Below are 25,433 nucleotides of genomic sequence, written 5' to 3'. Positions count from 1 at the left end.
GTGGTTCAGGGTCACATATACAAGCAAGTATACATTCAAATACTGTTTAGGTGCACATGTGAGCTTTTTTTGGTAGAATCAGCCAAATTTGACTCGAAAAGGTAACTGTTAGATACAAGAAATTATGACCCAGATGGCATTAAATACTTGGTTTGTAATAGACATTTTTAAACCACAGCACAGGTTAATCATTCATTTTTGCTTATGCACATCAAGGCAATACTAACAAATCTAAATGTTTTCAGCAAATGATGAAGCAAAAAGCACCTCAGAACCACTGGTTTAGACAAACAGCTTTGCCATTGTAAACACATATGTTAAGCTTTAGTAGTGTAGAATTAGAATCTCAAAGGCTAAATGATGTGACAGTCGTCCTACACAGTCGTGCCTGCGGATGAAACCGAGGATGAATGCACGGACTGATGTGTGAATGCATGGATGTATGGAAACTGGCTAGAGCAGGTGTGTTTTGTGCATGTCTCAGTGGTCCGTTCTTCAGCTGGTCGCTGTATTCAGGACCGTCGCTACGGACTTTACGTAAGATGTTGCGCTGGGTGCAGCATCCGTCCCTCTGTACGGCCACGACGCGCAAGAGCTGCCTGCATACACTTAGAAAAATGCGCCAGTAGGTTTGTGCGCCTCATAGCCCGGATAATCAAATTACATTCGATTTTCACACTTTACACCGAGCGATTGCATCGTTTTTGTTCCAGCGGTGGTATGGTCTGTTAACTGTATATTCACCGTTATTCACCGCGTCTGACGCGCTCCGGATCTGTGAGAGACGCCGAAACAACGGAGGGAAAAAATCATTAGAAGAAGATCCGTCGAGGAGAAAGGAAAAGGTACGATATGTCTTTGATCAGATGCACGATATCAAATGGTGTGAAATGGATCGATAGGTGATTGACGGAGTTGATTTGATTTAATAGGTTTCCACATGGTTCTGATTCATTAGAAGAGGATCCAGATGATGTGATGGATGCATGAGAGGAGAACGGTAAGATCATTCATCCAGCGTTGGTTTTATTTATTTATTTAGCTTTTCTGTTTATTTAATTATTTCTTTCGATGTTTATTTATAGACATATAAAAAATCTGGAATGGTTTGGAATCGTGGCAAATTCGCAGCCGCCGATGTAAATGACGGCTCGACTTGATTTGCATTTTTCTTTCTCATTATCCGTGAATTACACAGACACCCGTGTGCCATTTTGTTGCGCGTCTTCGAGCGAGGGAGCGCGCGCGCGCCTGTGTGTGTCGGGGCCTCACTTGTGTATTTCACGCGCGTACGACGGTCTCCGTTAAGACGCCGCAGTCACTAACGCATTCAGATGCACCGATTTTCTCTCATATAAGAGCAAGAGACCCACTGCGGACTCTGTCCGTCATGATGGAGATCGCCGCATCTGATGTCTTATGAAGGTTAATTAATAATCAATACCACGGCTTATGAAATAGACGTTTAATTTGTGCATTCGACTCGTTTTTTTTGGCCTGTGGCTGGTTTTAACGAAGCCGTAGTGCAAACAGAGCGCCGCCACCCAACCGGATTCCGACACCCAGCATCTGCAAATCAATTTAGCGTTGTCATGGTTACAGTGAAGCTGCACCACCGCACCTGTGACACACACACGCGCGCACACACACACACACACACACACACACACACACACACACACACACACACACACACACACACACACACAAACGAGATGCGCTTGTGTGTGATGGACAAAGATGTTAAAGCCATATTATGACACGATAATATATTCAAATCTTATTTTGATTTTCTTTGTGTTCGTTTAAAATGGATTACTCCTGAGGGAAGACAATGAGCCAGGTTATATGCACAATCCTACTCTGGTTTTACTTAGTAAATGTGCTTTTATCAGCTAAAGGTCATGCATTTTAAACAAAACTGTTTGTCGTTTGTTTTCTGATCTAGGCTACATGTAAATAGCCTTACCGGCATTCTGAAGGCTTATTCAGTGTGCGCTTGCGCTCTGCGCATGCCTGTTTAGGCCTTGACGTAAAAATGGATAAAAACGTGATAACTTCTCATGAAAATCTCACGTTTTTCTTGTGCCTGGGGTTTGTAGGATGTTATTTGTGCATAATTATAGACTGATTATGCATGTGGTCATGTAAGTGCATGAAAAGGCACTATTTATATTAAAATATATTTAAATCTAAAATATATATAATATTATTCGTATGTAAAGCTGTACACCTACATTTTTGCCCATTTTGGTTTGCATGTAAAATCTTTTGTTTGTGTTCCACATTTTTCCATTATAACATCAACACTGAAGAAAGCAGGTTAATTTCAGATATTGTGTAAATGTTTTTCTTGATTTGTTGGGTTTGTAGGATGAGAGTAGAAAAATGACCAGCACCAGGTTTTTCCTCATAATAAGGGTCTTCTTGCTCAATTTATATCTTAAAGTTAGATCTATACTTATGGACCACAAAACCAGTCATATAAGGGTCAATTTTTTGAAATTGGGATTTATGCATCAAATGAAATCTGAATAAATTAGCTTTCCATTGATGTATGGACAATATTTGGTCGAGATGCAACTATTTAAAAATGTGGAATCTGAGGGTGCAAAAAATGTAAATATTGAGAAAATCGCCTTTAAAGTTGTTCAAATGAAGTTCTTAGCAATGCATATGACTAATCAAAAATTAAGTTTTAAGTTTACAAAATATCTTGATAGAAAATGATCTTTATTTAATATAACGATTTTTGGCATTAAAGAAAAATGTATAATTTTAATCCATACAATGTGTTTTTGCCTATTGGTCTAGGGTCACATTTTAACACTTTTTTTGTAGAATTTAATTTTAAAAAGTTACAATTACAACATTTATTTAAATATAAGGAGGCTTACATATTTATTGTCTGTTAGGATATGCTCAAACACCATTTTGCCTACATGTTTAGTTGTAAAGGCTGTTTATACAAACATATTCTGCTGCTATTGCATTACTGTCATCCTACATTCGTCATGGGTCATTTAATATCAGCATTATTCTGTATTTATTCATAGTAAACATCAGTGTTCAGACATGGGAGTTGTTTACCTCTAGAATCGTAGAGCTCATATGCACAGTGGTTGCACACACTTCTTTATATTGAATGTCTGTTTCCAGGTAACAATGTGAATGCTGCATTATTGTATATTAACATCTTTCTCTCTTATAATGTATTTTTATGTTTACAGAACTTGCAAATACAGTTTTATAGGGAGATATAGTTTTGATAAGACAACCTGTAGCCTTCAATCAGTGTGAAGCACTAGTTAAATTAAACATTTTCAGTTTTTCAGTCAAGGCCAGACCTATCCAAGTCTAAAGTCTGGAAGGTTTTTTTCCATGGATGAGAAAAAATGAAAACATTTTGTGTTACAATTATGACTACCCACTCAAGGTTTAAAATAAGCAGTAAAAAATGAACTGAAATTAAATTCTACTCCGGTTGGGCTGGAGGTCACAACATTTAATTGCACAGGTCAGAGTTTTTAGTTTGCTGATGTACTGACCCCCACACCCTTAGCTATATGAAATACGATAAGCTGTACATATATGCAGTTTTTGACCTCTCTCGTCCTCTCTCTCTCGTTCCCCCTCCCGTGTATTTTCTTCCAGTAAGCAAGGCCAGTGCTGACTGTGATGATTCTGATGGCAAGCAGAAGACTCTCGTAGCAGGGTCCAGTGCTGTTGACAACTGTGTGGATTACACTTGGATGCCACAAGATACCTGATTCCACCAGTTAATCGTAAAAAAAGTTAATTCTCTCTCTTGTTTTGTGGATGTCGATATTGAAAATGCTTCCGTTTCCGTTTAAGAAGTTTTGAGGCTTTTTGGCACTAACTGTTTGCCTTTTTTGTTTTAGGAAAGGGGCAGGACATGACTCAGTTGCCATGCAGGCTGCTATGGTAACAGGCTTTTTCAGCCCCTCCCCCCTCATCTGGTTGGTCCAATTGCTGTTGTGGCCACACCTCCTCGGACCTAGATTGGCCGAAGCCAGTCCCGCCTGTCCTGCTCCTTGTAGCTGTTCCAATCAAGCCAGTCGAGTGATTTGTACCAGAAAAGGCTTAAATGAAGTTCCACAGAGTATCTCGTCCAATACTCGATACCTCAACCTCCAGGAGAACTCCATACAGGTAACCTCCTTCACACCCCAAACAGGTGTATAGGACGTTTTCCAGCAATTAGACACATATTTACTGAAATTAGGTACTTATAAAAGCAACCGTGCAGTATAGAACCTTCCCAGCTTTTAGTTGTTAGAAAAAGGAGAAATGCTCAGATTAAAATTGAAAGAGAATCAATTAGGGACCAGTTTACTCCAGATGTCTCAATAAAAAGAAGTTGCTCAGATTTTAATGCAGAACATTAACCGTTTCATTGGTATACTGCTCCTAAAACTTCAAACTAATCAACCGGTGGTGATTACGGAAGTACCCAAGATATTCATTGAACTGCCATATTGCCATTTCTATTTAAAATGGAACACAAATTTTCATTACTTGCTAAAGATACTTGGTCAACAACGAGCTCTGTTAGTTAAACCTTCGAGGCATTGTAAACCAGTCATCTTTGATCACAGAGTGACAGATGGTCACGCATACGCACATACTGAAATAGCAACAAAGATGCAACTTTCATGTGCATGCATACTAACACAAAGGCATAGAGAAAGAGTCAGCTGTTATGACTTACTATATTCTCTTCCTCTCTTTTTTTCTCCAGGTGATCAGGTCAGACACCTTCAAGCACCTGAACCATCTGGAAATTTTACAGTTGTCTAAGAACCAGATTCGTCAGATAGAAGTGGGAGCTTTCAATGGCCTTCCCAATCTTATCACCCTGGAGCTTTTTGACAACAGACTACCATTGGTACCATCACAGGCGTTTGAGTACTTGAGCAAGCTGCGTGAACTCTGGCTAAGGAACAACCCCATAGAGACACTCCCGGCGTACGCCTTCCACCGCGTGCCGTCGCTGCGACGGTTAGACCTCGGAGAGCTCCGCAAACTCAGTTTCATCTCTGAGGCTGCGTTCGAGGGGCTGCTGAATCTACGTTTCCTGAATCTGGGGATGTGCGGGCTTAAGGATGTACCCAACTTGACGCCTCTTGTGCGGCTAGAGGAACTGGAACTGTCGGGAAACCAACTGGGAGTGGTGCGTCCTGGATCTTTCCAAGGCCTAGTGTCTCTACGCAAACTCTGGCTCATGCACTCTCGGATCTCCGTCATTGAGAGGAATGCCTTCGATGACCTCAAGAACCTGGAGGAGCTCAATCTGTCCCATAACTCTCTGCATTCGTTGCCCCACGATCTCTTCACCCCTCTGCAGCAGTTAGAGCGTGTCCATCTGAACCACAACCCTTGGGTTTGCAACTGCGACGTTCTATGGTTGAGCTGGTGGCTTAAAGAAACTGTTCCTGATAACTCCACTTGTTGTGCACGTTGCCATGCCCCACCAGGGACTAAGGGCAGGTACATTGGTGACCTCGACCAGCGAGACTTCACCTGCTACGCACCTGTGATTGTGGAGCCACCCACAGACCTAAACGTGACCGAGGGAATGGCAGCGGAGCTGAAATGCCGCACCGGGACGTCCATGACTTCTGTTAACTGGTTGACCCCCAATGGAACCTTGATGACCCACGGAGCATACAAAGTCCGGATCTCGGTCCTGCATGACGGAACTCTGAATTTCACCAACGTGACCATGCAAGATACAGGACCCTACACATGTATGGTCACCAACTCCGCTGGCAACACCACAGCAACTGCTGTGCTTAATGTCTCCGCATCTGACCCAGGCAGTGGCTACAGCTACTTCACGACTGTCACCGTTGAAACCGTCGAGACCGGGCAAGATAGCCACGGCTCGGCACGGCAGTTCATCAACGAGACGTTAATTAGTTTTCCAGGGCCAACGGCTGCATCCGCCTCAGCAGGTCCCACTGGTTCAATGCTATCCTCTTTGTCACCACGAGCTACGCGTGCACCAGATCGCCCGTTCACGGTCTCCATCACGGACGTCGCCAATCTGTCGGGTCTTGAGGACGTAATGAAGACGACCAAGATCATCATCGGCTGCTTCGTGGCCATCACCTTCATGGCGGCCGTGATGCTGGTTGTCTTCTACAAGCTTCGCAAGCAGCACCAACTGCACAAACACCACGGGCCGGCACGTGCAATCGAGATCATCAACGTCGAAGACGAGATCGGATCTGCCGGCGGAGCTAGCGGCATCACGGGAGGGAGCACCGTCCACACCGGAGCAGGATCTGGCGGAGGCGGCGGACAGAGTCCGAGGAATCACGACCCTGAGATCATGACCCTCCCGAGCGTTGGGCAAACGGACCACCTGAATCACTACTACAAAGCGCACCACTTTAACAACAACGTGCTTGGCTTGAACATGGCCTCTGGAATGCTCAACAACAAACCCAACCTTTCGTCGCAAAATCAGGCTTCGACCATGAAAATGGGGAGTTCCGGCGACCACTCCAACCCTGGCTCGACCTCCCCTCCCCTGCCAATTCCCATCCCAATGGCGATGACTTTCCACGGGACTCTGAAAGGCCTTAGTCACGTTCCCAACGTGCAGACTGAGCCGCTGTTGCTATCAAATGGCTCCAAGGAGAGCGTTCAGGAGACCCAGATCTGATTACCCTCGCATACACGTGCACACGCTGGAAGGGAAGTAGACTGGTTTTTACGCCAGTGTGACTGTCTTTGACTCTTGGAACTCCATTCCTTTCCGACAGATTCTATGGAATATTCCGTTCAGTGAACCGAGAGACAGGCTTTTACTGATGAAGTGGACATGGCGCTATTGAGTACTTATGTGCCAAAGCAAGCGTCTTTTTTGCAGTTCTTATGAGTTGTGTCCGCGTATAAAAAAATATAGTCTATATTAAAAGTAGTGTAATTACTTAAGTGTTGGTTTGCCACAGTCCAGCGACACCGAGTACACACACCGATGTACAGCAGCTAACAGACCTGTATAAAAGCATACACACATTTACACTTCCCGGAGGTTGACATCATTATTCATCGTACTCACCTCGGTAGGTAGTGTACCTGTGTGTGTGTGTGTGTGTATGTGTGTGTGTGTAAGGGACGAGACGAATTCAAAAATAAAGACTTAAACTGCTGTGATCCAGAACACATGCTCATGTTCACTCTGCGTCATGATGCCATTCTGAATCTAGCACAAGTGAGGATCAGTTCATAAGCTCAGAAACCTGAACTCGAAAAGACACCAGTTTCAGGGTGACATACACTTTCATCATACCTAGAGGAGAGGGCAGAGAGAAGAAGCCTTTCCACGCGAACAATAAGAGTACTTGGCTGCCGTCCTCAGCGAAGGGGCCTGTCTGTGGTACCTGCATAACTGCGTTTGAAGAGTGTCATGTGTTTGTCTTTTCGCCTGAATTGAAGAGTAACAGCAGTGTGTAAGGGCTATTTCACTGGCATTTGATGTGCGCAGAACGTGTCTGGACTTAAAGTCAACATGAAACGCCATTCGCAACCCATTTAACTTCTGTAGTATTTGTGTGTGAAGCAGGATATCCGATGGACTTGACTTTATTCATCAGGAATTGATTGGATTGCGAACGGAGTCCAGAGGGATTCACGACGGTAGCCCGGAGCAGGTTACATTTTGATAAAAGATTCTGAAGATATTTTTTCTTTTCATAACGTGCACCGATGACTCGTGCACAATGCGGAATGTGTGTTAACGTAAACGGCGTCCATTTTGAGTTCATGTTGACTTTAAAACAAGCTGTATTAAAGCTTTGAAATACACTGGGATATACGCAGCACAGGAGATTTCGCCGACATGAAAATTTTAGATTTTTAACAGAGAGAGAATGAAAGACATTGTGAAAATGTCCAGATTTTTCTGATGAAAGATTTTGCAATATGACATGTAATCTAATGTAAAGATTTTCAAGTATACTGTTTATAGACCAAATCGCCGGGTTTGGGAATCAGGGTTCAGGGATTGGGAATAATACCGCTCTTGGGCCGCTTCGAAAATTTAACGTTAGCCATCCATTTGGGGAAACTTGTATGCCTCACTTTCGGAGAGTATTTTTCTTTGACGAGATTCGCGGACTGGCAGGTCCTTCGTGGGAGCCATACGACAACTGCTGACTACATAAAGCGTTCTATTCATCCTTGAATGGCTTTGAAGTTGTATAATAACAATGTGCAATGTGCCATTAATTGGAGTAGAGTACACATGCGTGTATTATTGTAATTGCTGCATTAAACTTTATTCGGTTTTTAATTTCCAATTCATCATCTTTTATCAGATTGTTGGGTGTTTTCAAATGCTGGCAAGTCGTTTGATTGAGGACAAGAAGTGCTATACATAGTTTCACAATGCATCCCACCAGTCCTTCAAACGTCTCCCTGCTATTCTTCGTAATGCAATTATAGGGCAAACTATATATTTTGTTCTGCTTCTTTCCATATTTCTCCCTACAGTACGAAAGCTGATTGTGTTTGAATATCCAGTGGAGTTGCTTAGCAACAACATCATTGCCAGGAAATGCTCTTAAAAGCTTATTGTAGCACCTGACCCTCATCTGCTGATGCGGAACATAGGTAGATCACAATTACGTCTGTATCGCATAAGCAAAAGGTTAGTTAATGTGAGGAACGTGTACTCCGTGCCTCGCTTTGTGTCCAGAAAAGACTCGAGGTGCACATGATCTTACAAAGAGAACAAACACATAGAAAGGTATACAGTATTTGCGTTGATTCTGGATCTAATATATGAACACATCTATATAATTGCGAATGCATTGCTAAAGCTCATTCTAGAGTATTTGATTGGATCATTTTCCTAGAAGAGAAAGTCTTACATTTCTAAATGCATATATATCTGATCATTTTGGCGATTACACCAGCATATAACTAACATGCATCAACTAAAAGCCACAAATGCTTGAGTTAGGCTTGCATTCGAGCCATTCCATACCTCTTTTTTTATTATAGAAACAAACTCGTGAAACATAAAACGGCCAAACGCTTACCTGCCCGAGTGATTCAGTACATCAGCGTTCAGATGTGTGTCGTCCTGTAGCAGGTTGCTCTTCTCATCTATGCATCCTCTCTGTGGCCAGTAAAATCACATTAACCTTACGGCTACCGAGAGACAATTCATCTCAAGCTTTCCCCATTTTAGAAAGCTGCTCTAAGCTGATTTCACTGGCTGTGAGATGAAGACACTGGGGCTGAGACCCGTTTCTGAATCAGCACAGAAAGATTGTATTAGGACTATTATATGAAGCAGTATCATCACTGTAGACTCTTAATGTGGTGGTGGGTCTCTCTCTCTCTCCGTCTCTCTCTCTCTATATCACCTTCTCACACTGACCATGTGTTCATGTATTGCCATGTATATAATCTAAAGATGTAAATATTCTCTATTTTTTGACTTACCATTAGCAGAACATGCGTTCTTCAGGATTTGAAACAGAACGAAGCTTTCTGGAAACTATCTGCGTTTCTCTCTCCTATTTATGTGTGAATCTCATGAAAACAGGCCGTGTTTCACCACAGCATCAAATGAACAGAATTGTATTGTGCATATAGAAAAATATTTTTTTTCTTTGTGACATTTCATGATAATCAAGCTAATTTTAGTGCTAGTGCTGTGAAGTTCACTTTCGATTTTGTTTGTAATTCCCATACTGTATTGTAGATTATCATTATTGTGTATAATACATAAAAAATAATATAATTTTTTATATACAAATTAGCATAAAACAGTATGGAAGCCTGTTTCCACCACTGAATAAAAAAATAAAAAAGGTAATTGTTACTTTTTATCTCACAATTTTTCTCGCAATTGCTAGTTTACATCCCGCAATTCTGACTTTTTTTCTGAACTGTGAGATAAAAACTCGCAATTGAGAGTTAAGTTCATTTCTGAGGAGAAAAAAGACTGATATGTTCACAGAATTGCGAGTTTATATCATGCAATTCTGACTTCATTTCTCAGAATTATGAGTTTATATCTCATAGCTCTGACTTTATAGCTTGCAATTGCAAATTTGTATCTTGCAATTCTGACTTTTTTTCTTAGAATTGTGAGATATAAACTCGCAATTGAAAGTTATAAAGTCAATTTATGAGGAGAATTTTTTTTTTGAGAATTGCGAGTTTATATCTCACAAATCTGACTTCATTTCTCAGAATTGTGAGTTTATATCTCAAAGTTCTGACTAGCTCGCAATTGCGAGTTTATATCATGCAATTCTGATCATGCAATTCTGACTTTTTTTCTCAGAAATGCATGATACAAACTCACAATTCAGACTTTTTTTTGCAATTGCGAGTTTATATGACGCAATTCTGACATTATAACTCAAAATTGCGAGTTTCTGAGAAAAAAGTCAGAATTGCGAGTTTGTATAATGATTTTTTTTTTTTTTTTTTAAAGTCAGAATTGTGAGATAAGCTGCAATAACCTCTTTTTTTTTCTTCTTTTTTTTTATTCAGTGGCGGAAACAGGCTTCCATAAAGCAGTGAGTACAACACTTGCTTTTTTTATTCGCAATTTTGAATTTTTTTTTGTCATTGTAGTTTTTTCTGATGAAATGTCACATTGCAAGAAAAAAAAAAAGTCAAAATAATACAATTTTTGGTGAAATTTTACCAGTTTTTGACAAATTTTATGAGATTCACTCGTATATTTCTCTGTATCTCTATCTTTAGAACAACACACTCCTCAAAAAAACAAAAAACAAAACAAAAGTTTTTGCATTAAAAAAAAAAAATCAGTAACAGCTGATATCAGCTCTGTTTCATTAGCTCTGTTCTTCATCTGTTTACCTATTTATTTGTACTGAGTATTTTGAGTTCGTTTGCTTTTCTTTTCTATGTTGATGCTGTGGAGAGCTAGTTGATTGGCCTTCAGTTCCGGGTCAAAGGTCGTGGCAAATGCTTAACTGCGTGTGAGCCTCTGCACTATGCCATTCGCTACACAGATGCTCTTTACCAATAAAACATGGACATTTTTGGCTTTAGCACTCTGACTGCGTGTCTTTGATTAAAGGTGCTGTAAACAATTTATAAACAGATATTTTGGAAGCGTTTTGAAGGGGGCGTGGCTTGTGTATTTTTCATAGCCAATCAGTGCTGTCTGCATGTGACTTGTGTCTGTTGTGGGCGGGGTTTTGGAGAAGGGGCGTGGCCAAATTGTAAAATTGTCTAAAAACAGTCTTTCTTTTGTTCATTTGCCAGATTATATGTTGGACTTTGAGCTCAATTATTTATCATACAAGTTAAAAGTACTTAAGGAGAGACACTGCAGGCAAAAACGCTGTTTTCATGCACCTGTCAAATTTGAGATTTTTTCTGAGGCTTTTTTCTTTTACATTAAGTGTTTTTCAGACTAGTGGAAAGAAAACACCCCAAAGACACTGTTAAGTTTTTCTTTTATAGCACTTTATCTATTTGTGTTAATAGATTTCAATTACAAAACATATTTTTAAAGGCCGCTTTCTCAGAATATGTTTTTTCTCCTACACTGAGCCATAAATCTCCAGTAGCGCTTACACACACCAAACTTTACATTTTTATTCTTGTCTGTATCCTATATATGTTTTTACAGAGGGATTTGTTCATATAGAATTTGCTTGATTTTATACAACAATTTATTCCCCAAAAACTGTAAAAAAATATATAGTTGTCTGCCTAGGTATTTGCTAAATTATGTCATGACAAAATGAGATGAGTAAAAACATTTGACTCTAATATGTCAAAAAAATTAAACAAGAATTTCGAAACTGACTTCATGCAGTTTTAAAATTTTTGTTCTAGAAATGTATGCAAATTAGCGCATATTTCATTAAATAATGGCTCATTTGCATATTTAAACCTAACATTCTAGAAAACTTGTAAAACAAAAAATGTTTGCAATTATCAATGTAATCAATCAACTGAGTAAGTAAGGTGATAACTTTTTTTTTTATTATTCACCTGCAGTGTCTCACCTTAAAATCAACATTTAGATTTTTTACTTTAATTTAACTTTAATTTTAACTGTGCATGTTTATACAGTAGTCAGGTTAGTTGCATTTAATTGTTTGCATGCAGCAAATGTCATTGTGACCTTGCAACCCAGCAGTTGGGAACCACATCAAGCCGTTTTGATTTTCAGCCACTCATATAATGTACAGTCGGTCGGTCATTACAGCAAAACACATCGGACAGCGTGATTCGGTCTTGTTTGTGATAATGACCGGATGACTGTACATCATCCCACTTATTACACAGCTACTCAAGGAAGTAAATAAATCTATACAAACTACTGATGCAAGTGTAAATGATGCTATGCGAGAGGAGAAATTAAGCATGGTGAAATATGCAGTTTAGCATTATTATTAGAGAATATCTAGTGGCAAGTAACAAGTAATCTGGAAAAATGATGTGCATTACAGGTCAACAGTTTGGAATAATTACGACTTCTTTAATGATTCTGAAAGATGTCTCTTGGGGTTATTAAGAATGTGTTTGTTTAATCAAAAATACAGGAAAATTGTAAAATATTATTAAAGTTTAAAACAACTGTTTTCTATTGTAATGTATTTTAGAATGTAATTTATTTCTGTGATCAAAGCTGAATTTTCAGTATCATTAATCCAGTCTTCAGTGTCACATGATCCTTCAGAAATCATTCTAATATGCTGATTTGCTGCTCAAGAAACAGTTATTATTATTATCAATGTTGAAAACAGTTTATATTTGTGTGGAAACGAATGGTGATATACACTACTGTTCAAAGGTTTGGGATCAGTAAGACTTGTAATGTTTTTAAAAAAGTCTCTTATGCTCATTAAGACTGCATTTGACCAAAAATACAGAAAAAATAACAAATATACTGCAAAATGTTATTACAAAATAAAATAATGGTTTCTATTTTAATATACATTAAAATATTTTTTTTTATTGTGATGCAAAGCTGAATTTTCATCAGCCAGAAAACATTCTAATATTCTGATTTATTATTAGAATCCATTTTTTTGGAACCATGTGATACTTTTTCAGGATTCTTTGATAAATAAAAAGTTTAAAAGAACAGCATTTATTTAAAATCTAAATTTTTTTCTAAAGTCTTTGCTATCACTTTTTAGCAATTTAACACATCCTTGCTTAATAAAAGTAGTAATTCCTTTCAAAAAAAGAAGGAATAAAAATTGACTGACCCCAAATGTTTGAACAGCAGTGTATATTGTTAGTAAACCATTCTATTTTAAATAAATGCTGTTTTTTTTTTCAACTTTTATTCATCAAAAATCCTGATAAAAAGTATCACAGGTTCCAAAAAAATGTTAAGCAACACAACTGTTTTCTCACTGATAATAAATCAGCATATTAGGATGATTTCTGAAGGATCACGTGACACTGAATACTGGAGTAATGATGCTGAAAAATTCACAAAAATAAATTAGATTTTTAATGTATATTAAAATAGAAGAACGTTATTTTACATTGTAATAATATTTCACAACATTAATTTTTTTTTCTGTATTTTAGATCAAATAAACAGTGTTTATGAGCATTCGAAACTTATTTAAAATACATTAAAATTCTTAATGATCCCAAACTTTTGAACAGCAGTGTGTATATTTTTTTCAGGATTCTTTGATGAATAGAAAGTAAAAAAAAAAAAAAACAGCATTTATTTAAAATAGAATCTTTTGTAACATTATTTACTGTCACTTTTGGTCAATTTAATCTATCCTTTCTGAAGTATTTTTATTTTATAATTTTTATTTATTTTATTAAATCTTACTAACCCCAAACTGTGTTCAACATTGCTAATAATCAGAAATGTTTTTGAGCAGCAAATCAGCATATTAGAATGATTTCTAAATATCACGTGACACTAAAGACTGGAGTAATGATGCTGAAAATTCAGCTTTTAGGCTTCCTACACAATTTCCATTTCAAAATTCCATACTTTTCCAAACTCAAATTTCCAAACCTCTCAGTAGATTTTCGGACCATATTTAACAAAAACGTCCAATTTAGCACATCCTCTGTGGTGGCAGAAAAAACATGACACAAAATGGCTTAATATGTCTGTGTGCATTGTCCTATTTGTCAAGTTTAAGATTCTATATTAAAAAAAGTGTTCAAAGTTGGGCTTTGTTAGTGCAGTATGACATATTTCAAGTCCTAAGGTCTCTTTAATGCATACTCTGTGGCAGCCAAGAAACCACATCTCAAAATAGGCTGATGACACAATGCTCAGTGTGCATCCTTCTATATGCTAAGTTTAACGAATTTGCGTGTGCACATAAAAGTCTGTATATTTTTTATGTTTGCAAAGGTCCTTGAGGCTATGTTATACAGTGCTAAGAATATCGAGAAGAAACCCAAAATGCAAAACATTTTGCATAATGTAAAAGGGCACCTTGAATTCATTCAGTCGTGTTTGACAATCACTAAAGAATCAGTAAACAGCTGCCATGAAAACAAACTTCTTGTATCATTTGTTTTTATTATTTCTTAATTTTCTAGTCTAAAAAAGCTAAATATTCCAGACCTGGAAATTACTTCCTTACTGCATAGGAACCTCAAGCTTTGTATCACAGGAATAAATTACATTCACATAGAAAACTGTTATTTTAAATAGGGATGTATCGAAATAAAAATTCTTGGCCAAAGCCAAACAAAATTACACACTGGGCTGAAGGCTGATTACTGAACACGGTTTTTCGTGTTTTTCCCCCTTGTATTTTGCCAAATTTTTTCACCATTGCATAAATTAAATAGCCAAAATTTAAAAATATTTACTTAACACTGAATGTTTTTAACATTCTAGCATTATAGCCTACCAACAAAGCACAATTTAACTTAAAATGAATAAGTTAGTAAAATAATATTCTTTGGCAAATTTTAAGACCCCCTTCTTGAATCAGGAATTTTTACAAATAAATGCAGCCTTGCTGAGCAAAGGAGAGTGTTATAATACATGTATTAATAGAGCTGTTGTAATGATTGTTATCATTATTTTTGTCTGTTTTATTTTATTTTACATTTATAAATGTTGACTTTTATTTTGGCGGAACCCCACAAGAAGACCTCAGTACTACTTTTTGCTGACAGCAGCAGATTTATGAATGATTCTCATTACGCTGTTTCAGCACAGATTCGCACTTTGGACTTTGATCCCTGGCTAAGGAGCTTGTGCAGCGCTGTCAGAATAAATACAATTTGTGCATGTATTAGACAACATAACATTTTGTAGTTTATTTACTAATGGTTTAAAGCCATTTGGTGATTTCAGTCATCATACAGTAACCAGCAACAACCAACCCTTTCTCTTCTCATCGAAGACATGCAATGCAATACTAAACAGTTTCTTGCTGTCGGTGCTTGTAATGATCTTTGTGTCTTTGACAGTTTTAGATGCTTCAACACTGCCCACATATTTGCTGCATTAGTGCATGCATCTATTTGATCGCGTCACGTCATTGTTCTGTATAATTTATTTGGCCTTTTCGGCTATTCGACAAATAATTTCGGTTACCGAACATTCGGTGCATCCCTAATTTTAAATTGCAATAACTTTTCACATTTTTACTAATTTTACAGTATTTTTAATTAAATAAATGCAGCTTTGGTGAACAGAAGAGACTTTTCAGAAACATTAAAGAGGTCATATGATGCAGTTTCTTGTTTGTGCATAGATAAGATCTGTAAAGTTGTGAAACTTAAAGTCTCAAAACCAAAGAGATATTCATTATAAAAGTTAAGACTCAGCCACATCTCCCTAAAACACGCCCCCACTGGTCCTTTAAGAGGCGGGTGGACAAACAAAACCCCACTAATTCTGACAAACTCCAAGAAGTGATTATGAAAGAATGGGTTGCTATCAGTCAGGATTTGGCCCAGAAGTTGATTGAGAGCATGCCCAGTCCAATTGCAGAGGTCCTGAAAAAGAAGGGCCAACACTGCAAATACTGCAATTCCAATGTTGCAAGAACAGTCTTCGCTTCTGACTGAAGGCCTGTAAGTATGTTTTCATTTTTAAAGAATACAGGACTATTCAAAGGCGAGTTTTGAGCAGTGCAGAGTAGTGCTTGTTGTTTCTCGTTCTACAATCGCAAATGCAGACATGGTGTTGCGTGATGCAATGCAACGCGTAAAAAGACAGAATTATAATCAGTAGTTATGTACCCACTGGATGCAACAAATGCCTTGTTTATAATGGGTTTTATTGTTTCTGTCGCGCCATGCCTAGAAACAGCATGATAAGGGGCATAACATTTTCATCACAAGCTTGAGGTATACGGCCAGTCACAATGCACCGGATAGCTGGCCAATCAGAAAACACCTCAGTTTCCATCAACAATGAGTTTTGTAAAAATCTTCAGAAAGATTGGGCAAAGAGGAGCAACCATAATGTACGTGTATGTGAAAAATAATGTTTTTTGAACCTAAAACTGCATAAACACATTGCATTACAACATATACATAAAATAATGTTCTTTTTAGCAACATCATATGACCTCTTTAAGAAAATATGTTTTTTTCACTTTGTGTAAATAACATCTATTAAGGCAAATATTTTTCCATACACTGCTTTCTTTTTTCCATACTTTTCCAGACCTGGAAATTACTTAAAGGGGTCATCGGATGCAAACTAACTTTTACATGTTGTTTGAACATTAATGTTTGTTGGCAGTTTGTGTACACAACCACCCTACAATGCTAAAAATACACCCAAAGATCATTTTTTAAAATCAGGTAATTCTCAGCTTCTTGTCGGTGTGACGGCACATAGACAGAGGCCGCTAAAACGGCATTTCTTAATAATGTGCTTGTTGGCAAGTTTTGCCACTAAATGCTGCTAAATGCGGCTAAAGTAAACATTACGTCTCATAATCCCACAGCAGAGAGGGGCAGGGCGAGCAGAGCTCATTTGCATTTAAAGGGACCATGCAATAAAATGAGTTGATGTTTTGGAAAGCTGATTTTGATGTTTTATTACACTACTATTGAGAATTTTTAACCAAAGTATATTATAGACTTTTCATTAAGACCCTAAAGAATCATATGAACTTGGGGAAAATGGGCATCCGATGACCCCTTTAAATCAAATTCCATACTTTTCCATACTGCGTAGGAACCTTGAGCTTTGTATCACAGGAATAAATTTCATCCTAAAATTGCAGTAACTTTTCACATTTTTACTAATTTTACTGTATTTTGAATCGAATAAATGCAGCTTTGGTGAGCAGAAAAGACTTTTCAGAAACATTAACAAAAAAAAACAAAGTTGTAGCCAGTAGCATGTAGCTCTAGAAAACTGTATGTGGGAGATCTTGGTTCGGTCCTGCTCTTCCTGCGGCCTCACCTATACGCCACACACACTTCCTGCATACACTCCCTGTTCTCGTTGCAGCGTTTCCATAGCAACTGTGAAATGTGGGAAACCCTCTGTCCTTCAGAGAGGAGCGAGTGAGGGGGAGCTGCTAATCAAGTGATTGAAAACAGTGATCGAGCATCAGCATATAGTGCTTTCGCTCTTGGAAATCATCTGCATTGATGGCGCTCAGTGACCGACTGTATGCGTTACTGTATTTTTCCACCGTCTCGTTTCTCGTGTACACTCGACTGACAGAAGTGTTCGGCTGCGTCCACATTAGTGTGAAATGCATCTCTGTGATGCTTTGTGTGATCTGTAGTGACTGTGTGGTATTCATCTGAGCGCTTTCTAAGGCTCTGTAGGTTAAGGTCACAGTCTTTAAGTTGGCTTGACAGTACTGACTTGTTATATTTGATATATATATATATATATATATATATATATATATATATATATATATATATATATGGGATAGCTAATCGCCAGTTGTTGTTAATCAGATTCAAGTGCCGAGCATCTGTGAGCATTGAACGTCTGCATCAGTAGCGAGGCCTCTGTTTCCATGACAACCACGGGCTGAAAATAGCCTGCGCGCTCTCTCTCTCTCTTTCTAACATGCATGTATTTATTGTCTCTGAAGACATGCCAGTGTTTTTTTTCCTCCTTTTTCCCTGCTGTCTGACTCTCCCCTCCGCTCCCCTCATTGGCTTTCCCCTCCCCTTTGCTTTCCAGAGCTCACCTCTCTGCTCCCCTCCTCTCTTCTCCTCTCTTCTCCTCCGCTGTTCTCCCCTCCATCTCGGCTGATATATAGTGGCTCAGTTGCCATGGAAACCTCTAGAAACTATGGTGATGGTCTTACAGCATTGCCTCAGCAGCACCAAGTGGCTGAGCACAACTGCATGCAATGATTTATGCAAATTAATACAGTAAATTGGCCAAGTCAAACTGAAAGGTTTGTTTTTGTTATTATTATGATTTTGTGCTGTCAATACTTGGCTATTCATATCCTAATTATATATATAATGTAAAAATAGCCTAACATATGCTAAACATATTTAAATATTTAATCAATAAATGTGATGAAAGTAATGTAAAAATACGCTAAAATAGGCAAAATATAATAAATATTTATTTTTTTTAAAGATAACTGTTCTTAAATATCATGAATGTAATGTAAAAATACCCTTAACTAGGCTAAATATAATGCACAATTAAATATTTTATTTGTAAATGTGCCTGAATGTCATGAAATTAATGTAAAAATATCCTAAAATATGCTAAATTTAATACATAATTAAATATTTATCTAAAAATGTCCTTAAATATCATGAAAGTAATGTAAAATAAATACCCTGAAATATGCTAAATATAATATTTAAATATTTTAGCAATAAATGTCCTTAAATATCATGAACGTAATGTAAAAAAATACCCTAAAATATGCAAAATATTTACATTTTTTATTGGTAAATGTAAAAAATATAATAAAATAAAATATGCTAAATATATATATATATATATATAGGATAAATGCCTTCTTAAATGCCATGAAAGTAATGCAAAAGTATGCTAGACGAGCGTTTATATATATAGTATATATTAGTCAACATTTGACCTGGATCAAAAAAAACTTCATCATAGTTGTCCTAAGACAAAAACACAGGTATTGTTTTGCTTTTAGGACAACTTTGATGAAAGGTTTTGATCCACTTCCAAAGTTGACTATATATATATATATATATTGTCATTTTAATTTTGAGAATAAATATGCCCTGGACTTTTTAAGATTCAACAACATTTGTCAAAAACCATATCCCAATCAATACTAGGTGACAAAATCCGCATTTTCCCATCATCACTTTTTAATACATGTTGTCTAGGCCATTAAAACAGGTCAATTAATGTCTTTTTTTTTTTTATTCAACACCGTTTGGGTAAACTGTTTATATTATAAACTGATAACGGATCTACGATCTAGTGGGCTTTAGACATTTAGCTGTAAAGATAAATGGATCGAGGGAGCAGAAAGTGTGTGAAACATCTTCTGTATGTGTTTGGGTGTGTGCTTTATCTTCACCTCAGGATGTGTTGTAAAATCGGTGATGTGAGGTTGTCATAAAAGTAGTTTATTTTCTGTTCTGCAACACAACAAATGCACATACAAGTTACACATACAATGCAGTTTGGGGTGCATATATTCTATCAAAATGAAGCAATTTAATCATATTAGACAGCATTAAGATATGCAATCGGTTTATATAATAGACTTAGATCAGAACCAGTTTGATTCTAGGATATATGTCGACAGATCTGTGTTTGCAGTCCCTATTAAAGCCATTGTTTTTGAACATGCATAATTGTCTGTAGCACAACGTCACCGGTTGCTATAGTTTTGATAAAAATACTTCTCACTGGGGCTTAATGCAGTCAACCGAGCGTTTATTCAAAGCCTTCAAAAGCTACAAAACCAGAGCGAGAGTATAAGAACGCGTGAGCCGTCGTCAGTTATTTCATTCACACAGAGAATCTGGCAAACACAAATGACTTTAAAACAGAAGTTTATGGCAGATCGTACTCAGTCGATGTCATTTCCCATCCGTTTCATCTCTGCTGTTGATGCTGCTGTCATTCGTCCTAGTCCTTCTTCTCTATTGGCGTAGCTGCATTCAGGAAAGAGAGAAAGCATTTGTGAGATGCTGTGTATTTTTATTACTCATAAAACAATAATGATGATGTTTTAGCATTACTTAAATGAGAATCTGAGGTGTTAAATGTCCTTAAATGCTATGGAAATAATGTAAAAATAGACCAAAATAGGCTGAACATAATGCATATTTAAATATTTATAGTGATAAATGTCCATAAATGCCATAAATAAAATGTAAAAATGTCATAAATAGGCTAAATATAATAAATGTTGTAATATTTTTAGGGTTAAATGTCCTTAAATGCCATAAATGAAATGTAAAAATGTCATAAATAGGCTAAATATAATAAATGTTGTAATATTTTTAGGGTTAAATGTCCTTAAATGGCATCAAAATAATGTAAAAATACACCAAAATAGGCTGAACATAATGCGTATTTAAATATTTATAGTGATAAATGTAGATAAATGTCATAAAAAAAATTAAAAATGTCATAAATAGGCTAAATATAATAAATGTTGTAATATTTTTAGGGTTAAATGTCCTTAAATGACATCAAAATAATGTAAAAATACACCAAAATAGGCTGAACATAATGCATATTTAAATATTTATAGTGAAAATGTCCATAAATGAAATGTAAAAATGCCTAAAAATGTGCTAAATATAAAACATATTTACATTTTTTAAGGGATAAACATTCTTAACTGTCATGAAAATAATGTAAAAATGCCCAAAAACAGGCTGAACATAATGCATATTTAAAAATTTATAGTGATAATTGTCTATAAATGCCATAAATAAAATGTAAAAATGTCATAAATAGGCTAAATATAATAAATGTTGTAATATTTTTAGGGTTAAATGTCCTTAAATGCCATAAATGAAATGTAAAAATGTCATAAATAGGCTAAATATAATAAATGTTGTAATATTTTTAGAGTTAAATGTCCTCAAATGGCATCAAAATAATGTAAAAATAGACCGAAATAGGCTGAACATAATGCATATTTAAATATTTATAGTGATAAATGTCCATAAATGAAATGTAAAAATGTCATAAATAGGCTGAATATGCCCCAAAATAGGATCAAATATAATTAATTTTTAAACATTTTCAGGAATAAATGTCCTTAAGTGCCATTGAAGAAATGTAAAAAATCCCTAAAATACACTAAATATAATACATTTTTAAATATTTTTAAGGATACGTGTTCTTAAGTGTCATTAAAGTAATGAAAAAATGCCCTAAAATAGGCTAAATATAATACATTTTAAAATATTTTCAGGGATAAATGTCCTTACATATCCTTAATGTAATTGAAAAAAGGTCCAAAAATAAGCTAAGTATAATACATATTTAAATATCAGTAATGTAAATTAGAAATGCCTTTAGAAATAGGCTAAAATATAATTCATATTTAAACGTTTTAGGGATGAATGTCTTTAAATTTTAACCAGTTTAAAAATACCTTAAATAAGGTTAAATTTAATACATAGTTAAACACTTTTAGCTATAAATGTCTTTCAATTTTAACCAGTTTAAAAATACCTTAAATAAGGCTAAATTTAATACATATTTAAATATATTTTTAAAGATAAACGTCTTAAAATATCATGAAAATGATGTAAAAAAAAAAAAAAAAAAAAAAAGCCCCAAAATGGGCTAAATATAATACATATTTAAACATTTTTTAAGGATAAATATCCTTAAATAAAAATTAAAAAATAAAATAAATAAGGCAAAATTTTATAAATATTTAAATATGTTTATGGATAAATGACTTTAAATATCATGACAATAGTATAAAAATGCCCCAAAATAGGCTAAATATAATACATATTTAAATATCAATAGTGTAATTTAAAAATGCCCAAAAATAGGCTAAAACATAATTCATATTTAAACATTTTTAGGGACGAATGTCTTTAAATTTTAACCAGTTTAAAAATACCTTAAATAAGATTACATTTAATACATATTTAAATACTTATGGATAAATGTTTTTCAGTTTTAACCAGTTTAAAAATACCTTAAATAACGCTAAATATAATACATATTTAAACATTTTTTAAGTATAAATATCCTTAAAAAAAAAAGAAAATGAAAACACCTTAAATAAGGCAAAATTTTATAAATATTTAAATATGTTTACGGATAAATGTCTTTAAATATCATGACAATAGTGTAAACATGCCCCAAAATAGGCTAAATATAATACATATTTAAATATAAATAATGTAATTTAAAAATGCCCAAAAATAATTCATATTTAAATATTTTAGGGATATATGTTATTAAATGTTATCCAAGTAATGTAAAATGCCCTAAAATAGGCTAAATATAATACTTTTTAAAATATTTTCAGGGATAAATGTCCTTACATAACAATAATGTAATTTAAAAATGCCCCAAAATAGGCTAAATATAATACATATTTTAACATTTTAGGGATAAATGTCCTTCATTTCAAAAAAATGAAAATACCTTAAATAAGGCTAAATTTAATACATATTTAAATATTTAGGGATAAATGTCTTTATCATGAAAAGAGTGTAAAAATACCCAAAAATAGGCTAAAATATAATTCATATTTAAACATTTTTATAAATATTCTTAAATGCAACTGAAGAAATGTAAAAATTTAAATGTAAAAAAAATCCCTAGATATCCCTAAAATTTACTAAATTAAATATAAAAGAAGGTTAAATATAATGTAAACTTACAATATACGTTATATTAACCAGATTAATGGATTTATGAATTGCAGAAATATGAACAAGCAGGCTTTTGATACCTAACTGTAAATGGTGAAGATGAGTGAATCGAATGAGCACAAAATGTGCATAATATCTACTTTATATGTTCTGCGTGCAGAATTCAAATGCAGCACTATGATAATGTGCTATTTTAAATGCCAGCCAGTGGCATTACTAAAAAGAGAAATGTGAAATTAAGTATGACTTTCCTGCTTTAATTATCTTGCTGCAACATGTTGCACAGTTGGAAACCCATAAAGCATCTAATTGTTTCCTGCATCTAAAGCTTGCGTGCTGTCAGTATGACACATATACATTAAAATAAATCACCTTAAATGTATTCATCCTCCTCCAGCAATGATTTGCCTAAGAGATGTTCAGTTGCGTAACTTTGTTTGCTCATATTCTTTGTGTGTGTTGAGTAAGTTTCCAGCTGGATGTTGTCTGATGACAGATTCTAATGTTATACAGAGCTTTCCCTGGTAATAGTGTTTAACTGGGGACACAAGCATGTCAGAAAACATGACACAGCAGTTTAATTAAGGAAACACTGAAGGCGCCCCTGTACTACATGCGCCCTCTAGTGAATTACTCGAGTACTGCGTTTAAAACAATCAACTCTTGTTTCCACACAGGACTTTATTCAAGAAATTTTGTTTTTTGAGGAACACATTTCAGGATTTTTCTCCATATAGCAGACTTCTATGGTGCCCCGAGTTTAAACTTCCAAAATGCAGTTTAAATACAGTTTCAAACGATCCCAAATACGGCCGTAAACGATCCCAGATGAGAAAGAAGAGTCTCGTCTAGCAAAACAATTGGTTATTTTTTTTTTAAATTACGATTTATATACTTTTAACCTCAAATGCTTGTCTTGATTCTCTCCGCGATGTGCATGAGTAGTCTGTGCATCTCTGGTTCAAAACAGTTAGTTTCCCTCAACTTCAACTTCAAAAAAGTCATTTCAAAATCAGTGTTTGCAAAGTGAACATGCAAAGAAGATTAAACACCCTTTATAAAAAGGTAAAAAAAAAGCGATGTAGGACGATTTTAAAGTTGAGGGAGAAAATGAGATGGGAGTTTTTCGACATACCCTAACTGTCTTGAACTGGAAAAAACAGAGTTCAGCCAGAGCAAGACAAGATGAGCACTTGGGGTTAAAAAGTATATACATTTTATATGTTTTTTTGGAAAATAACCGATCGTTCCACTAGATAAGACCCTTGTTCCTCGGCTGGGATTGTTTAGAGCCCTTTTAACCTGCATTTAAACTGCATTTTGGAAATTCAAACTTGGGGCACCATAGAAGTCCACTATAGGGAGAAAAATCCTGAAATGTTAAAAAAAAACAATCTCCTTTAAGACATTTGCCTCATAATATGTGACCATGGACCACAAAACCAGTCATAAGGGTATTTTTTTAAAAATTGAGATTAATACTGCATCACCTAACGCTGAATAAATAAGCTTTCCATTGATGTATAGTTTGTTTGGATAGGACAATATTTGGCCAAGATACAACTATTTGAAAATCTGGAATCTAAGGGTGCAAAAATCTAAATATTGAGCCTTTATATCGCCTTTAAAGTTCTCCAAAGGAAGTTCTTAGCAATGGATATTACTAATCAAAAATTCGGTTTTGATATACAGTATATTTGGTAGGAAATTTAGAAAATATATTTATGCAACATGATGTTTACTTAATATCCTAGTAATTTTTGGCATGAAAGAAAAATTTTGGGCTACTGCTACTAATATATCAAAGCTACTTTAAACTGGTTTTATATATAGCTAAAATATTTTACAGTTGTAAATGAAGTTGCAAAGATGTTCTACTTCAAAATTTCATATTTAATTTCTTTGTAAATATTTGTGAATTTACTAGAAATTTCTCCTTGAAAATTGTTTCTACATCAATTTTTTCCAGTGTGCATGTATATTACCTCTGATTTCCAATTTGCACTCCACCTCATCTTCTCCGAGGTCATTTACAGCCTTGCAAGTGTACTTTCCGCTGTCGAAGGCGCTGGGTTTGCGGATGTTAAGAGTCAAAACCCCCTGGTTATTCTGCATCAGGAACTTTGGATCGTCACCTATTATCATCTTGTTTTTCATCCAGATGATCTTTGGCTGCACAGAAACACAAAGAGGTCAAATTGCTTTGCTCAGAGGTGAAATTTAGTGTTTATTTATTAACTAAATACATTTCATTTTATGTTTTTTTTTGTTGTTTTTTTTTTACAGTGGATTGTGGAGACGGGAAGGATGTCGAACGTGATTAATGATTTTGGGAAATATGGTGATATCTCTTAGGTACATTTTTCCAATAGTAAATATAACAACATACTGAGCTTAAGACAAAGACTCTGTCCTCAGTATGTCTGTTAAAAATGATCATCATTGTCTTACTTTTGGCAAGCCTCTGACGGCGCAGCTGATAGCCATGCTGTAGCCGACAGTCACAGATCGATCGACGAGGGGTGCGGTGAACTTAGGAGCACAGGTCATGTCCTTCTCCTTGAAGGGAGCTTGTTTCAGTGTCAAATCTGAGAGTGTGACATAGAGAAATTGACATTAAAGTCTATAAAAATGTG

At 35.7% G+C, this 25,433-nt stretch overlaps 2 protein-coding genes across 5 annotated transcripts in view; one reads left to right on the top strand and one right to left on the bottom strand.

Annotated features, from left to right (window-relative positions):
- The first annotated feature begins 412 nt into the window (after nucleotides 1-412).
- LOC141300065 (leucine-rich repeat-containing protein 4B-like) lies at nucleotides 413-8,326 on the top strand. Of its 2 annotated transcripts, none has more exons than XM_073830368.1 (5): nucleotides 413-845; nucleotides 933-1,000; nucleotides 3,655-3,794; nucleotides 3,903-4,173; nucleotides 4,763-8,326. In XM_073830368.1, the coding sequence occupies exons 4-5, from the start codon at nucleotides 3,931-3,933 to the stop codon at nucleotides 6,692-6,694; spliced, it is 2,175 nt and encodes a 724-aa protein (XP_073686469.1). In that variant the 5' UTR covers nucleotides 413-845; nucleotides 933-1,000; nucleotides 3,655-3,794; nucleotides 3,903-3,930; the 3' UTR covers nucleotides 6,695-8,326. The 2 variants fall into 2 exon arrangements, with proteins under 2 accessions (XP_073686469.1, XP_073686468.1); XM_073830367.1 differs by having other exon boundaries at nucleotides 415-845; nucleotides 3,655-3,785.
- Nucleotides 8,327-19,536: 11,210 nt separating this feature from the next.
- mybpc2b (myosin binding protein Cb) overlaps nucleotides 19,537-25,433 on the bottom strand; it is a 39,352-nt gene continuing 33,455 nt past the window's right edge. For all 3 annotated transcript variants that reach the window (XM_073830364.1, XM_073830365.1, XM_073830366.1), the window contains 3 exons: nucleotides 25,249-25,385; nucleotides 24,783-24,969; nucleotides 19,537-20,091 (listed from right to left, as the gene is read on the bottom strand). In XM_073830364.1, the coding sequence (XP_073686465.1) occupies nucleotides 20,066-20,091; nucleotides 24,783-24,969; nucleotides 25,249-25,385 (350 nt within the window). In that variant the 3' untranslated portion in view covers nucleotides 19,537-20,065. The remainder of the gene's footprint in view (nucleotides 20,092-24,782; nucleotides 24,970-25,248; nucleotides 25,386-25,433) is intronic.

The sequence above is a fragment of the Garra rufa genome, chromosome 24, assembly GCF_049309525.1.
Source record: "Garra rufa chromosome 24, GarRuf1.0, whole genome shotgun sequence".
NCBI classification, from domain to species: Eukaryota; Metazoa; Chordata; class Actinopteri; order Cypriniformes; family Cyprinidae; genus Garra; species Garra rufa.
This window is presented reverse-complemented; position numbering and strand designations above follow the sequence as displayed.